At 32.5% G+C, this 14,678-nt stretch overlaps 3 protein-coding genes across 3 annotated transcripts; all 3 read left to right on the top strand.

Moving 5' to 3' along the window:
- Nucleotides 1-456: 456 nt before the first annotated feature.
- LOC122599764 (tobamovirus multiplication protein 2A) lies at nucleotides 457-5,653 on the top strand. Its single transcript, XM_043772329.1, has 7 exons — nucleotides 457-565; nucleotides 914-1,210; nucleotides 3,089-3,188; nucleotides 3,651-3,731; nucleotides 3,818-3,922; nucleotides 4,468-4,677; nucleotides 5,368-5,653. Exons 2-7 carry the CDS (start codon nucleotides 981-983, stop codon nucleotides 5,473-5,475), a joined length of 834 nt encoding a protein of 277 aa, XP_043628264.1. The 5' UTR covers nucleotides 457-565; nucleotides 914-980; the 3' UTR covers nucleotides 5,476-5,653.
- A 2,541-nt stretch (nucleotides 5,654-8,194) lies between these two features.
- On the top strand, nucleotides 8,195-10,147 carry LOC122601805 (protein PLANT CADMIUM RESISTANCE 11-like). Its single transcript, XM_043774540.1, has 4 exons — nucleotides 8,195-8,562; nucleotides 8,686-8,757; nucleotides 8,883-9,191; nucleotides 10,062-10,147. The coding sequence occupies exons 1-4, from the start codon at nucleotides 8,289-8,291 to the stop codon at nucleotides 10,145-10,147; spliced, it is 741 nt and encodes a 246-aa protein (XP_043630475.1). The 5' UTR covers nucleotides 8,195-8,288.
- A 989-nt stretch (nucleotides 10,148-11,136) lies between these two features.
- Nucleotides 11,137-14,129, top strand: LOC122601915 (haloacid dehalogenase-like hydrolase domain-containing protein Sgpp). Its single transcript, XM_043774647.1, has 5 exons — nucleotides 11,137-11,320; nucleotides 12,657-12,771; nucleotides 12,842-12,993; nucleotides 13,072-13,333; nucleotides 13,653-14,129. Exons 1-5 carry the CDS (start codon nucleotides 11,289-11,291, stop codon nucleotides 13,821-13,823), a joined length of 732 nt encoding a protein of 243 aa, XP_043630582.1. The 5' UTR covers nucleotides 11,137-11,288; the 3' UTR covers nucleotides 13,824-14,129.
- The last annotated feature ends 549 nt before the right edge of the window (nucleotides 14,130-14,678 follow it).

Raw genomic sequence — 14,678 nt, 5'->3', positions numbered from 1 at the left:
CACAAACTAATAAATAATGAGTGATAATCCGTCTATCATTCTTTTAGTTGTATTCTACCAATCATGTATTCATGTTTTAGGGTGTTATACAATTATACAAATTTTCCACAATTATCAATCATTTTCATGCTAGTAAATTTAAGTAACACAAACTTATATATAAACGATTTTAAATTACCGTCTTTCGTGAAGTCATCCAACTATAGTTACTTTTGGACTGTATGTGTTACTTATTTTTAATTTAATGGTAATCGCCGGTTTGGCGGTGTGACACCCCATGGTCCACCAACTTAAAAAAATTAAAAAATAATCATTAGAAAAAAGAAAAAGAAAAAAACAATCCAGCAAATTCCAATTTACCTTTTACGGATGATAACACACTTTATTTTAAAAATCCAGAAATAAATACTCGTAGTTAAAATTTAATTTCCGATTCATTATTATTATTGGATTGATTTGATTGATTTCAATTTTTCATATTTATTATCAAATATATTCCATGGTTAGGAAGGAGTATTACTTGTAAATCTGAACCTACCACCTCCTCCTCTTTGTCTCTCTGTTTGTAAGTACTTCATTCTCCAATCCAATCCAATCCAATTATACATACAAATCTCATGTATCTATCTATTTTCTTTTATTTGTATCCATTTTCGAAATTCAATCCAGTTTTGATCCATTTAGGCTTTTATTCATGATCTGCTTACTTATATAAAATATACATATACCTATATATTTGGAATCTATTGAATTCTGTTTCTAATACTGTACCCCTTTTCCGATTTTTATTAAGTTTTATTTTTAATTTGAATCAAAAAAAAATCAGCTCCATTTCATCATATATTTTTTATGTTGTTAAGGTTGTTATAACTAACGTGTTATGTTTTTCTGTTTTTTTTTTTTTGTAATGTAGGATTGAAGTACTAGTTTGACAAGTATATATACATATATATTATATACATAGAAGATAGATATAGAAGATGGGGTGTAAGGGGTTTTTGGAGTGTCTACTGAAGCTCCTAAACTTCTTGTTGACGTTACTCGGACTAGCGATGGTTGGATATGGGGTATACATGTTTGTTATGTATAGAAATGGAATGGATGATTGGGGACCCCCACACGGACAAGACTTAATACAGCTCGGTCGTCCTATGTTAATGGCTGTTTCAATGTCTGGTAGCAACATCTTTGATAACCTGCCTACTGCTTGGTATGGTCCCGTCTATTATGTTTTACGTTTATTTAATCGCTGCGGCCTATTAATTGCTAGTAATGACTTTTGATAGTAAGATTTAGATTTCCCGATGCTATACTTAGTTGTTGAAGTAGCCACTAAGATGATTGAAAAGCGGCTAATAACTAAACATTGATATCGAGTTATAAACAGTTAAAAGGATTATTTCAAAAAAGTAATGCTCCTAATGATGACTGTTATATAAGGTTTAATATGTGAAGGTTTGAATACCAAAAACTTGATGCATTTTGATCAATTTTTTGTGTGTGGGCATTAGCTCTAAAAGACTAGAACCACATGAGATGTTTCATGAGATGCACAACCAGCTGGTTTTCTAAACGTTGGCAGCAATGGCAACCATAGTTATTGTGACATTTTATACATATGTTCAAGCAATATTTTGGGTTGTAAGTAGTTTCTATGGTATGTTGAAACCAAGCTATCTTTAGAAAAATGTTGCTTAGTCTATCATGAATCACCTAGCCCATAAGTTCCGTAGCCTTGCCCTTGCGGTAAGCAACTATTTGCTGAATCTTAACATCTTAATGAATTAGGCATGCTCGCTTGGAGTACTTGTGAACCTGGCCACCTGGGTATATATATTTGCCCAAATACAGAAATTGTAATTTTCTGTTTAATAACATTTTGAATTTACACTTATCATATTTTAGGGTGCTGGAAAATAAAAATAGAGTCTCTTCTAATGATCTCAGCTACATATTTACATGAATTAAAAATAGTGTAAACAATTTGTTAGGAAAGTCTAAAAGGTCATGGAGTATCCTATATTTGTTTTAACTCTTTAGATGTTGGTGGTTATTTGTCTAATTAATTATCACTGAATTGGAATTATCTAGATGACTGCAAAACATGGTTTTGAAGACCCAAATATATAATTGTCAATCAGAAAATGAAAAAAAAGCACAAAAGTCACATGTTTTTTCCTTACCTATAACTATGTTGGGATGTTTTATAAATGAAAATGGGTTCAAGTTAATCAAATGTTAAAACGTTAGAAATTTAGTTGCTCTGTGTTCAATATAATAAACTGTAATTTTGGATAACGTTTAGTGTGTTTGAGAGTTATAATATGATTAGATGATAAGCCTGATTATCAACCTAAATCATACCTAGTACTTTCAATTTGTTTACTCGGTTTATAGTTGCAAAAATAGCTATAGAGCACTTAACCCAAACTGTGAGCAAATCTGTTGCCATTGCTGACTCCAAAAGGTACAAGTCAAGAACAAGACCACAACATTCCGTGAGCAAATCTGCAAATTCATCACCACTTTTACGACTTGCAATTGCTGAGTGAACTGTCACTGTGAGACTGAGTTGGCTGCATTTTATTTTGTTCAATTATTACCATCTTAGTTTTATTGTTTTACAAGTGTTGTACTTGAATATAGTTGTACTGTATGATTGTTGTATCAACTGTAGTGTCTTATATAAGATTTATTTACTAGGAACTTTCTATTATGACCCACTGACTACTGTTTTCAAGGTCCTCGTACCTATTTTTGACGGCCTCTACACTCTGTATGTGCCTCTGGCCTATTTTGTTAAAAACATTACTTGTGGATCAGATATTATGAAGAAGACCAATTGATTCTCTGTGCTACAGCCTAGTTGAATTCTTCTTTAACTTGGTGACATTATTCAACTTCTTGAAACAAATATGCGGAGTTATGAATTACTATTAACATATGTCGTATTTTCTACAACTCATTGACTGAAGCATGCCATATGTTTTTCGGTTTGTTAGGCTTACCAGCTACATTTTGCTTTTAGGGCTACAGCTAGTTTCAGAGTCCTATTACTATAGTAACCAATATTGCCCCTTCTATGCAGGTTCATTTATCTATTCATTGGCATTGGTGCAGCTCTGCTTGTCATATCTTGTTTTGGTTGCATTGGAGCAGCAACTCGAAGTGGATGCTGCCTTACTTGTGTATCCTTTATTTTGACTTCCTTATAAATGTCTTTAATGTGAAGTAAAGCATAATGACCTAATAATCATTAAATTTATACAAGTGAAGCCTATACTGTGATAATAGGTGACATAATGAACAGGTTGGTGACAAGTTAAGAGAGTTCCAAAATGAGCATGTTTGCTTGGGTTGGCCAACTATTGCGCCAACATTTTCTTTTTGTCTTTATACTAATCTTATCGCCTACGTATTATAATAGTACTAATAGTACGTTTACAAATGCTGTTGTCTGATTATCATTCTTGCATGACACAGTGTAATTGTGTGCAAGTATTGAGTGCATATCTTTGGACTACTATTAAATTGTTTGAGTAGTTTAGCTAGTTTTAATTAAAATTTACCTGTTTCGTCTGTCAGTTTTAATTGTTGCCCCTATACGTGTGTTGCATATGTATGTAGTTAATTTCCTTAAGCATACACAGTACTCTCTTCTTGTGATCTTGTTAATTATTGCTGAAGTGGGATGTGCTGCTTTCATCTTCTTTGACAAAAGCTGGAGAGCCGTGAGTTTTCTTTCAAATGCTGCTTTAATTTCTACATGATATATCTTATTTTTCTGAATACCTGAATATGAATGTTTCCTTCCCAGGAGATACCAGTAGACAAAACTGGAGATTTCGACATGATATATGGATTTCTAAAGAAAAATTGGAAAGTATGCAGATGGGTAGCCCTTGGGGCGGTTATATTGGAGGTGAGATATTTAATCTTATGTCGTGCCCTCGTGATAACAAAAACAGTATGTGAATAGTATCTAGGAAGAATTTCATATATGTCCCCAACAAAAATTCAAAATATTGTATGTATCTTTTTAATTTTCAAAATATTATATATCTTAATATGCATTAATATCTCTTATATATCCAAATAAATAATTAAATTAATATTAAATTCTTAAAAAATCTCAAAACTTCTCATTTTTGTCAGTTGATGTATTAAATAACATTTTTATCTAGTGTTCATCAAAATGACAAGTGTCAACAGAAATAACTGACTTTTCTTAGCAGTTTTTGAGGGATATATATATATATATGATATTTTAGTCATTTAGAAGTATATGTATATATATATGGATGATATTTTAAGGTTTTGTAGGGACATATATGAAATTTTCCTTGGTTTTTATTGGCTGGTAATTGGACCCATTTACTTATGAATGAGTTGATCTTCTATATGTGAGTACTGAGTATTATAGTTAGCGGCGTTGAATTTTAGTATGGATCATATATGGATTTGTAGGTTCTTGTATTCTTGTTAGCTCTTATGGTCCGGGCTGCAAATAGTCCAGCTGATTATGATAGTGATGATGAATACATAGCTGGCCCCAGGCAACAACGTCAACCATTGATAAGTAGGCAACCAGCGCCTGCGACGGGTATTCCTGTTACTGGGACTCTTGATAGTCGTCCAAGCAGAAATGATGCGTGGAGTACACGAATGAGGGAAAAGGTGTGTATAATCTTAGTGTTTAGAAGGTGTAAAATATTTCTGATATGACCTTGCCTGCTCAGTCCGTCTAATAAGTTGAAGTGGAAATTGCAACCTGTTATGCTGTGAAAGGGTCGATTTGGGTTATGCTTTTACCTCTAATGGGTCAAATTTAAAAAGATCGGCTAAAAATGAAAGAAGGTTGAAAGCCACCTGAAGTTTATCTCTAAAACGTAAATTTTAATCTAAGAACCGGAGTCTATTACTGAAAATTTGTGGATTTAATCATCATTACAAGTCTTGGGAAGTTTATTTGAAAAAAAAAGTCGAAAAGATTTGGACAAATATGTCGTTTCTGACTCATCCTTCATTGACCCATAATGCGACCCTCCATCAATCCCATTCTCCCACCTCTTGGTTGCATGTCATCGTGAATGGCATGCCACTTGCACCAAACAGAATCTGCAAATATTAAAAGGACATGTTTTACTCTTCATATAATTATAACTAGAAAAGTCTTGTCAGTTTAATATTTATTTGAACCTCTAAATAACATGGTTTGGAGGTGTTATACATTTAAAGCTAACCTGACAACCTTCAACATGTTTGACCTAATTCTTTTTGGTTCTGTCCTTTTGACATGAACAAAGAACCGTACCTAAGGAAAAAGATGTCAACAATTAAACTTTGTTTTATATTTCTATTGAGCAGTATGGGCTTGATACGGCCGAGTTCACATACAACCCGAACGAGTCAAACAGGTATCAGCAGGGCAACACACAACCAACCGAGGAGAAAAGCCGTTGCACCATCATGTAACTCTGATTTGATGGTGTGTTTCTGAGACCCATTTTTTGTTCAATTGATGTTGGATCTGTGTATGCTTACCAGTTATCAACATAACAATGTTCTTGTTGAGTGTGTATAAAAACACAGTTTCAGGAACTTAACTATTGTATTTAATATTTATCTTGTTATCCTAACTTAATTATCGGTCTCTATCTCTTTTATTTTCTTCAGCTGTATAGTCTGTATTTTCTTTTGATCCACTCAGTGAGCAAATACTGTGTGTGGTGGTAACGATTGTTCTTCCTAACCACCCGTACTTTTAGCACTTGCAGACACCGGTTTTTGAAAAATTCCTAGCATTTGCACAGAAATGATCCATGGAGACTTGAAATATAGTTGCCAGGGGTAACCTAGTTTTACATTAAGCGAAATCCTCATTTCCACCCTAAAAGAAAATTGTGTACCATTTGTTTGCGTTTTTAAATGCTTTGTTGTCTAACTTGCTAATGTGGTTATGTGTGTTTCTTTTGATCGCCTCTGCCACACAAAAAAACGGTTTTTTTATTAGTGAGTTTTAGACTGTTATGTACTTATAGAAACACACAATTCCGAACAGTATTCATCATCTATATAGAAAGCGATACATATAAACGAAATAGTATCTTTTGCTAGCCCACCATATTCAATCCAAATTTTTTCTATATATTATATATTTACATCTTTTAAAAATTAGACATTTATAAACTATATATTTCATATTCATACGAGATTTTAGACCCATGTCAAATATACGGGTTTTACAACATTATCAATATATGAGTTAATATATTGGGAAAAGAACTTATATGCTAAATGTAAAAATATATACTTTTAAATAAATTGAGATTTTCAAATGTTAATATTGAATGCTAAATTATATTAAGGATGGATGATGTAAAAAAGTTTTCTTCATACAAACTATTATTATAGAAAAGTAATATCTTAATTTTGATTACACTATTGACCGAGTTTTCATTGATATCTTACAAAAAAGATACTTTTATTTTCATTAGACATGATTGTTAATGATAGTTTGATTACAATTTAATAACAATAATGATTGTCTTAATTATAGTCTAATTACAATTACTAATTATGACAATTAAACTTGATCACAGTTAATAATATGAAAATAAAGGTATTGATATAAGTATGTAACATTCCTAACTTTTAGCTATATTTTGTTATTTGATAGATATTATGCAATAAAGTATTAATTATTTTTAAATTGGGTTGAATGTGTAAATTGGTGATGGAAAACAAAAAAATGTAAATTAATTTAAACATGTGTTGATTTAATTAATTTCGAGAAATTGAGAATTGTGATTGGTCAATTGATGTTAGGTCAGTTGCCTTTTTGGTATATATAACGATAAAGATTCATAGTCTTAAATTCTTAAACTGTTGATATTCACTATATAAGCTAGAAATGCTCTTATAAAAATTTTCTTTACGTAACTTTTAATTATATTTAGAGTAATTATTTGAATTAAAAACTTAAGATTTTCTTTTGTATATTTGAAAAGAATTATTGATTAAATTAAATCAACTTAAATAATGTTTAACTATTTAGGATGAAATATGATAAAAGATAACTTTAAAAGGGTTTATTTCGACAAATATGAAAGTAGAATTAGTAGTGGGTTAGGATTAAGTTAGTTTTTACCTTTATATAAACCCAACGATTTGCCTTAGTTTCACCATTCAAAAAATCGATACATACTTAATTTTTCTTTTCTCTCAAGATACATAGGATTTGTTTCGGCATGGATAGGAGTAACGGGCATATGCTACCTATGTCATCGGTCTCTTCTCCCGGTTACGACAAGGCAGTCAAGAAGGCAAGAAACGCCGGTTACGACGAAGAACTCATAAAATCAAGAAACGTGTACGAGCCATTCGACCTAGACAACTCAAGGAGACTATACACCATATGTAAACTATTGGTTATACTAACTGGGGCTTGGGTATTCAGCATCCTCCTTTTTGAGTTCTGTTTTTTCGTTGATGCTTATTTCAAGCCAGACTATTCGTTAGAAAAAAACGGTGATTATGGCTTGCGGATGATCACCAAGGAATATGGAGGAGTCGAGTTTTATGTGAAGTCGTTGGAAGAGTTTGAGAAAAAATATCCTTCTGAAACTCTTGCACGGGCCGATATGGAGAAGAATATCTTGGTCGAGTACGTATACATAGTCCTATGATATTGTGAATATGAACTTCAGTGGTCTACAAGATTACCAGATTATCCAACTCCTTATTGTAACAAACTTCAAAGCATGAAAGTACCTGTAGGGCTTGGAATGATGGCACAACGATGGCCATATCATAACTATACTCCTCTTTTGGAAGAGCCTTAATTTTTTAGCTCATTTTTTACAACGTTTATTTTTTAGGAATTTGTTACAACTCTAGCAGGCTATATATATATATATATATATAGTCATTAGCGTTATTATTAACAAAATCCTGTTTTATAATTCAATTTTAAGTTGTAATATATGGATGACTATTTTTGTAGTGATTGGTTATTTATTAGTTGTTGATTGTTTATATACTTGTTACGAGTATTTTTATTCATGGCAATATGTATTTCGTACAAATAGGTTGTTTGTTCAAAGGCACATATTCAACGGATTGCTTAAATCATTTTTTTTCCTCTACATACAATAAACAATTTTCAAATTTGTTTTCAAGGATAAATATGAATCTACCTCTTTAGAATCAACTTTTTTGGCCAAACATTACATATTTATATATGGTCACGTAAATAATAATGTTCTTTGTTTTCTTCGAATGAAACAATGAAGGAAGAGCCAAATCAATCTCAAATCCACCAACGAAATGCACCTCAAGCCCTTCCACCAACGGCGGAAATCAACCACCAATCTCCGTTACCAGCACCAATGGAAAACGGCAACCCAATGGCACCTATGTATTATTGGCCACATTCCGCCGGCCTTCCTCCTCCTTATCCTCCACCAGCTTTCATCATGGGCCAGGAATCTATACACTACCTTAATCAAAGACATAGTTGGGCAATTGGTCTTTTTGATTGTTTCTCCGATATTAAAATATGTAAGAATTCTTGAAAACAAAATTATTAAAATCTAGCTAGAATATTTATATATTCAAGCATTTTTCATACATAAAACATACTGTATTTGTTATTCGAATTATGTTTCTCATACGTTTGATTAGGTTTCTTGGTACTTCTTTGCCCATGTGTTGCATTTGGAAAGATTGCGGAAATTGTTAATGAAGGGGAAACAAGTAAGCTTTTTCAAAGAAAACTATTCTACCTAGATGTAACACATTATGACAAATTGTCAAAAAGAAAAAAAAAAAGAAAAAGAAAAAATGATCCCAATTGTCACTAATTAAACAACGTATTATAGTTTGGAGCGAACCAGGAGCGCTATATTGCTTTCTATACATAATACACATTGGATTTATGGAACTCGTGGACTTTATATGGTTTTTTCTTTTTCGACATCAATGTTTCGGGTCCATGGGCTATCAAGGGTGTGTCGTTGGTTTCATTTTAGCAACTTTCTACAATGGCCTTTATCGCACTAAAATCAGAAGACAGTGGCATTTGAAAGGAAGCTTGTTGAGCGATTACTGCATTCATCTTTTTTGTCACCAATGTGCCTTGTGTCAACAATATCGTCAACTTGAGCACCAAGGACTAATTGTTTTTCAAGGTACCATTTTTAGATTTTACATTGAACTATACTCATTTAATTTGCGACACTCCATTAATTAAAACATCTACATGGTAAAAAGATTTGCTGCAAGTTTTTAATAAAAAATTCTGTTAGTCTTTTAACGATATTTAATTTGCGACACTCCAACAATGCATGCAATATACAGTTATACTCTGCGCAATAAAATATATGCATTTGTTGTAGATGGTAAAATTTTGTTGTATATTTATCCCTACCCGTATATGTTGAATTCTTTGGGTGAAAGGGAGATGCTAGGTAGGTGAAAGCAACACACCTATGATTTCCTCATATATATATATATATAAAGTTATTTTGAGAACCTTTTTTTTGCGAGAACCTTTGAGAACTTTTCAAATCATGCCCAACCGATTATTGTTCTTTACATGAAAATTGTTTTTTGATTGTTTTCTGAATAACTTATGTATAATTTTGAAGTTTATAATTGTGTAGAGGCATGGATTATCATCCGTTATACAATTATGTGGAGATTTGGATTCTTGATCACATGTGCATGAATATTGCTATAATCACATGTATGCAAGTCGATCACATGTAATCATAGCAATATTCATGCACATGTGATCAAGAATCCAAGTCTCCACATAATTGTATAACGGATGATAATCCATGCCTCTACACAATTATAAACTTCAAATTTATACATAAGTTATTCAGAAAACAATCAAAAAACAATTTTCATGTAAAGAATAGTCATCGGTTGGGCTTGATTTGAAAACTTCTCAAAGGTTCTCGCCAAAAAAAGAGTTCTCAAAATAATTTTTCAATATATATATATGTATATGTGGTTTATATATGTTTTTGTTTTTTTTTTTGGTATTTTTGTAGGATGGGGGAGAAATAAGGAAAGGTATAGACAAGCAATGGCTACAATATATCCACAAGCACCTCCTGTACAAGAGATGTCAAGATAAAGAATGCACTATTATATCCAGTTAAATATATTTTCTTAATCAATCATAGTATATATGGGAAATTTGTAAGAATATGTAAAGAAAGATGTTTGTATCATAAATGTTTTAGAGAATTTATAATGGGTGATGATTTTAAGAATTTAAAGATTTTTTTAGTACATGATGTGTCACATAACTAAACAATTAAAGACGTCTAAAAGTATCATTGTATAAGTGTTGGGTAATAGGGGTTAAAGGTCCAACAAATTTCTGATTAGATATAACTCTTATATGTTTAAATTGAAACTATTTTTTTTTTTAAATTGTATTGGACAAAGGTTGTTGACAAGACGATTTACATTTTGTAAGTGTGAATAATTCTTTTATGTAAGTTCGTGTTCTCTAACATGTTAGTGACATGATATGTTTGGAAGAAAAACAATGATTGGAGGTGAGATTGTGGTTAGGAATTGAAACTAGAGTTTAGAACTAAAATTAGAAACTAAAGTTTTTTTAACCATCCTTACGAAATCTTTCGAGGCTTTCAAGTAGGGATTAGCATATAACCTGAAAACTTGCAACCCGGTCCAAACCCATCTCAACCCGACCTGCCCGATAAGGTTACGAGTCAAGTCAAGTATTTTGTTGCTCCGTTGGGTTTCGGGCCTGGTCAGGTGAGTTTTGACAAGTGAATAACAAATGTCCCTTAAAATCCAAAACCGAGTCACGGATCGGGCCGGGTTTTGACCCATGCGATTATTTTTTTCTGTTGTAACATAAAAAAACTATATTTTAAACAGACTAATTTTAATACTACAAATTTTAAGCTGTTTAAAACTTAGAAACTTTGATTAATATTTGAAATTCGATGATTCGATGAATGTATATGTGCTATTTGGAGTAACAACAATTTCGTGGAAGAAATGCAAGAAAAAAGGAAACAACACTTGTCAACCTTCTACAAATGTCACATCACATGTGTTATATATAAAAAGCTCTTCTAGCATCTGCATCTTGTATTGGCAGCCAGACACTGTCGATCGGCACATTCGTTTCAACATTCCAATTTCTTTCCATATTATTCTTGTTGCCCTTTTTCTTTTCTTTTTTTTAACTTTTCAGATTTGAAATTTCTTCCTTCCTTTCAACAACCCCCGGCACGATGACGGTTTCTTCTGATATTTCAGAAACCAGGTTATTATAACATCCCTTCCTTCTTTTTCACCTTTTTTATATTACGAGTATTATATTACTATTATTAGGATTTTGCTTTTCTATGAATATGAAATCCATAATTATTATTGTTGTTGTTGTTGTTGATGTTAATATAGTGATGTAAAATCAAATTCTGTTATTCTGTTCGTAATTATTTATCTACTATTATCGTTTTTATTATCTGATCTAATGCTTCTATATTCATCATTTCGGTTTCGATACTTCATAATAATTTTTATAATTAATTAAGTAACTGCTGATTGATTTGTTGTAATTAATTATCAACGTAGGATGATTACCATTAAATATGCGTTCGTTCGCTTTACCTTTTATTTAGGAGCTGTTTGTATAGATGTGTTTGTCAAAGCTGTAGCATATATAAACGTAATAATGACAAGCAAATAGACCTTGAAGCCCCTATAAATAAAGGATATTTTCTTCCTAGGACAAATAGTTGGATTTATGGTGATAGATATATCTATATAATTTTGGTTTTGTTCATATTCTGTATATATGTATCCTTGTAATGGTATTGTCTTACATAATAATTTAACTAGACAAATGTCCGCACGATGGGTGGTGGTGGGGGTGGTAGCAGTGTTGGGTATTAATGTAAAAATGATTGATGTAAAATGGATAGTTATCTTAAAGGTTTAGGGATGTATGTTGTAAATAATTTCATTTAGGGTATTATATGTAAGGTCTGATTGAGACGATTTCTCATCCCAACCGTGACCGGTTTCTTGGTTAACTTCATCACAGGTTTTTGTAGATTCAGATATAGAAAATAGAGAGAGAATAATGATAATAACAATACTAATATTAACAGAGAATTTGTAATACAACTGATGATCATGTTCGATACGTATCCTAGTATATATACATATCGAATCGTTGCTTCCAACAGGTGTGTTTCATAGTGAACCGGTATAACTGAAGGATAACTGTGGCAACATTTCTATCTAATCGACACAAGGCTTTATTTTATATACAGAGGGTTTGTTGGCCTAAGGCCCAAACTGAATAGCCTTTTTACTAATGACCCATTAAACACTATAATAGTATGTCTGACCCATATTTATACAAACTGACTTATATATGTACACGTTTTGACATTAAGTCTTCCAACATTATAGGTATCTTAAGTGAAGATGTTTAAATTATTGAACAAAAGAAAGGAGTATTTTGGGGTTATCAACTACTTAATTGAAAAAATTGGAGGGAACAAATGCTTTATAATGTAGTAGAGATAGAGATAGAGATAATCATAATACTGACTCTTTTTTTTCTATTATTTGATTCCTAATTGCAACAGCAAAGCTGCATTTACAGCGCTTGCTCCACTTGAGGCGGTATTGTTTGATGTTGATGGAACCCTTTTGGATTCAGATCCCATCCACCACATTGCTTTTCGAGAAATGCTTCTAGAGGTTGATACTCTCTCTCTCTTTAACAACGCTAAATAGAATTCACTGATACATATGTTTTTTTTGTATACAGATCGGTTTCAACAATGGTGTCCCAATAGATGAAGATTTCTTCTCAAAGAATATTGCCGGAAAACACAATGATGACATTGCAGCTGTCCTCTTTCCTGATGATATCGAAAGGGGTTTAAAGTTTTGTGAAGAAAAAGAAGCATACTTCAGGAAGTAAGGCTTTTTGTTGAAATTTTCGACCTGTGTGTGTGTATCTTTTGATTCGATATCTGATTTTTATATCGTATGCAGATTGGTGAAGGAAAAGGTAGAGCCCATAAAGGGTCTATATAAATTAACTAAATGGGTTGAAGATCATGGGTTGAAACGTGCAGCTGTTACAAATGCGCCTAGGGAAAATGCTGAGCTGATGATTTCAACTCTCGGTCTTACTGATTTCTTCCAGTTGGTTATCATTGGTGGTGAGTGTGAGCATGCCAAGCCGGCACCTGATCCTTACCTAAAGGCAATTGAGGCTCTCAACGTGTCAAAGGAGCATACCTTCATCTGTGAGGTATAGATTTTCTGTTTTGTAGTCAAAGTTACATCATCATGCTATCAAGATAATGCGACTAATTCATTTTCATAGTATTCTTAATTGGAAATTATTCTAGATTGTTTATATATAGCGTTATAGCAGTGATGTGCAAGTTGGATAATGGGTAAAAACAGATTGCATTGGGTGTGATAAAATAAAAAATAGTTCATAAACAATTAGAGTGCCGAAATTGATTATAGAAAATTAGAAATGACACTTTTTCATAAGTAATTAGAGTGTCAAGTTGGATAATGAGTTTGTCTCATTTAAAGTAATTAATCTTTCTGGCTTTTAGGATTCAGTTTCTGGGATAAAGGCTGGTGTGGCTGCCGGAATGCCAGTTGTTGGCTTAACCACTAGAAATCCTGAAAACATGCTAATAACAGCAAACCCTACACTTCTCATTGAAAATTATGAAGATCCTAAACTTTGGGCAGTTTTGGAAGAGCTCGATAAAAAGGCTTGAAAAATCAATCATAGGCAACACACGTCTATTTGTTCATGAAGTTGCTGCATCATTATTGCCTTGCTTGAAAGGCTTAGATGACTCTTGATTAGCACCTGCATGACATGCTTGGCATGATAATAATCAGAAACGCTTCTATTATATTCAATGGCTGTAGAAATTTGCAGCCATAAACAAAGATCAACTCCGGGTCAGTAACTCAGTATAGCTTCATTGTGCTTTTACTATATTTGAAAACATAGTAGGTGATATCAATTGTACTTTTTCGATTGGTTTCTTTTAATGGGAATAATGGTTTTCCTATCAGATGAATGCATTATCTATGTTGGTTTTAAGATCTGAGAAGTATATGATTCAGTAACCCGCCTACAACTTTGTTGCATCTTTTATTCACCCATGTTGAAAGTTGTCATATGAGAGCATCAAAACTTTGTGCAGTATCGAACCTTATATAAATGATAACCATGAAACTAGATCTTTCTTGAATCAAACCAAAAAGATGTCTTGAGCTCTTTTTTCGGTTTCAGTACACCAGTAGATTCTTTTGACCGGTTTCCCCATTAACTAAGCTCATGAACCAGTGCACCTATCAGGAAAATTCACAATACACATTGACTCATTCATAAATGTAGTTTGTATCAGTTTCCTAAAAGTCTCTTTGGTCGGAAGACCCTGCAATCTGATTTGGTGCTTGTACTCATTAGCCAGGGGTTTGTGGTGGCGGATTAATGAGGGAATGTCTTACGGTTTTTAGCTGATTCATTTGGTTTGAATTGGTCCATCTGTTTTGGTTCAATAGTTTGGGGTGGCATTTGGTTTGGTGCCACACGATTGGCTATTTAACAAATGTCTTCA

This window comes from Erigeron canadensis, chromosome 5, assembly GCF_010389155.1.
Source record: "Erigeron canadensis isolate Cc75 chromosome 5, C_canadensis_v1, whole genome shotgun sequence".
NCBI classification, from domain to species: domain Eukaryota; kingdom Viridiplantae; phylum Streptophyta; class Magnoliopsida; order Asterales; family Asteraceae; genus Erigeron; species Erigeron canadensis.
The sequence above is the reverse complement of the archived record's forward strand: the minus strand, read 5'-3'. Positions and strand labels throughout refer to the sequence as shown.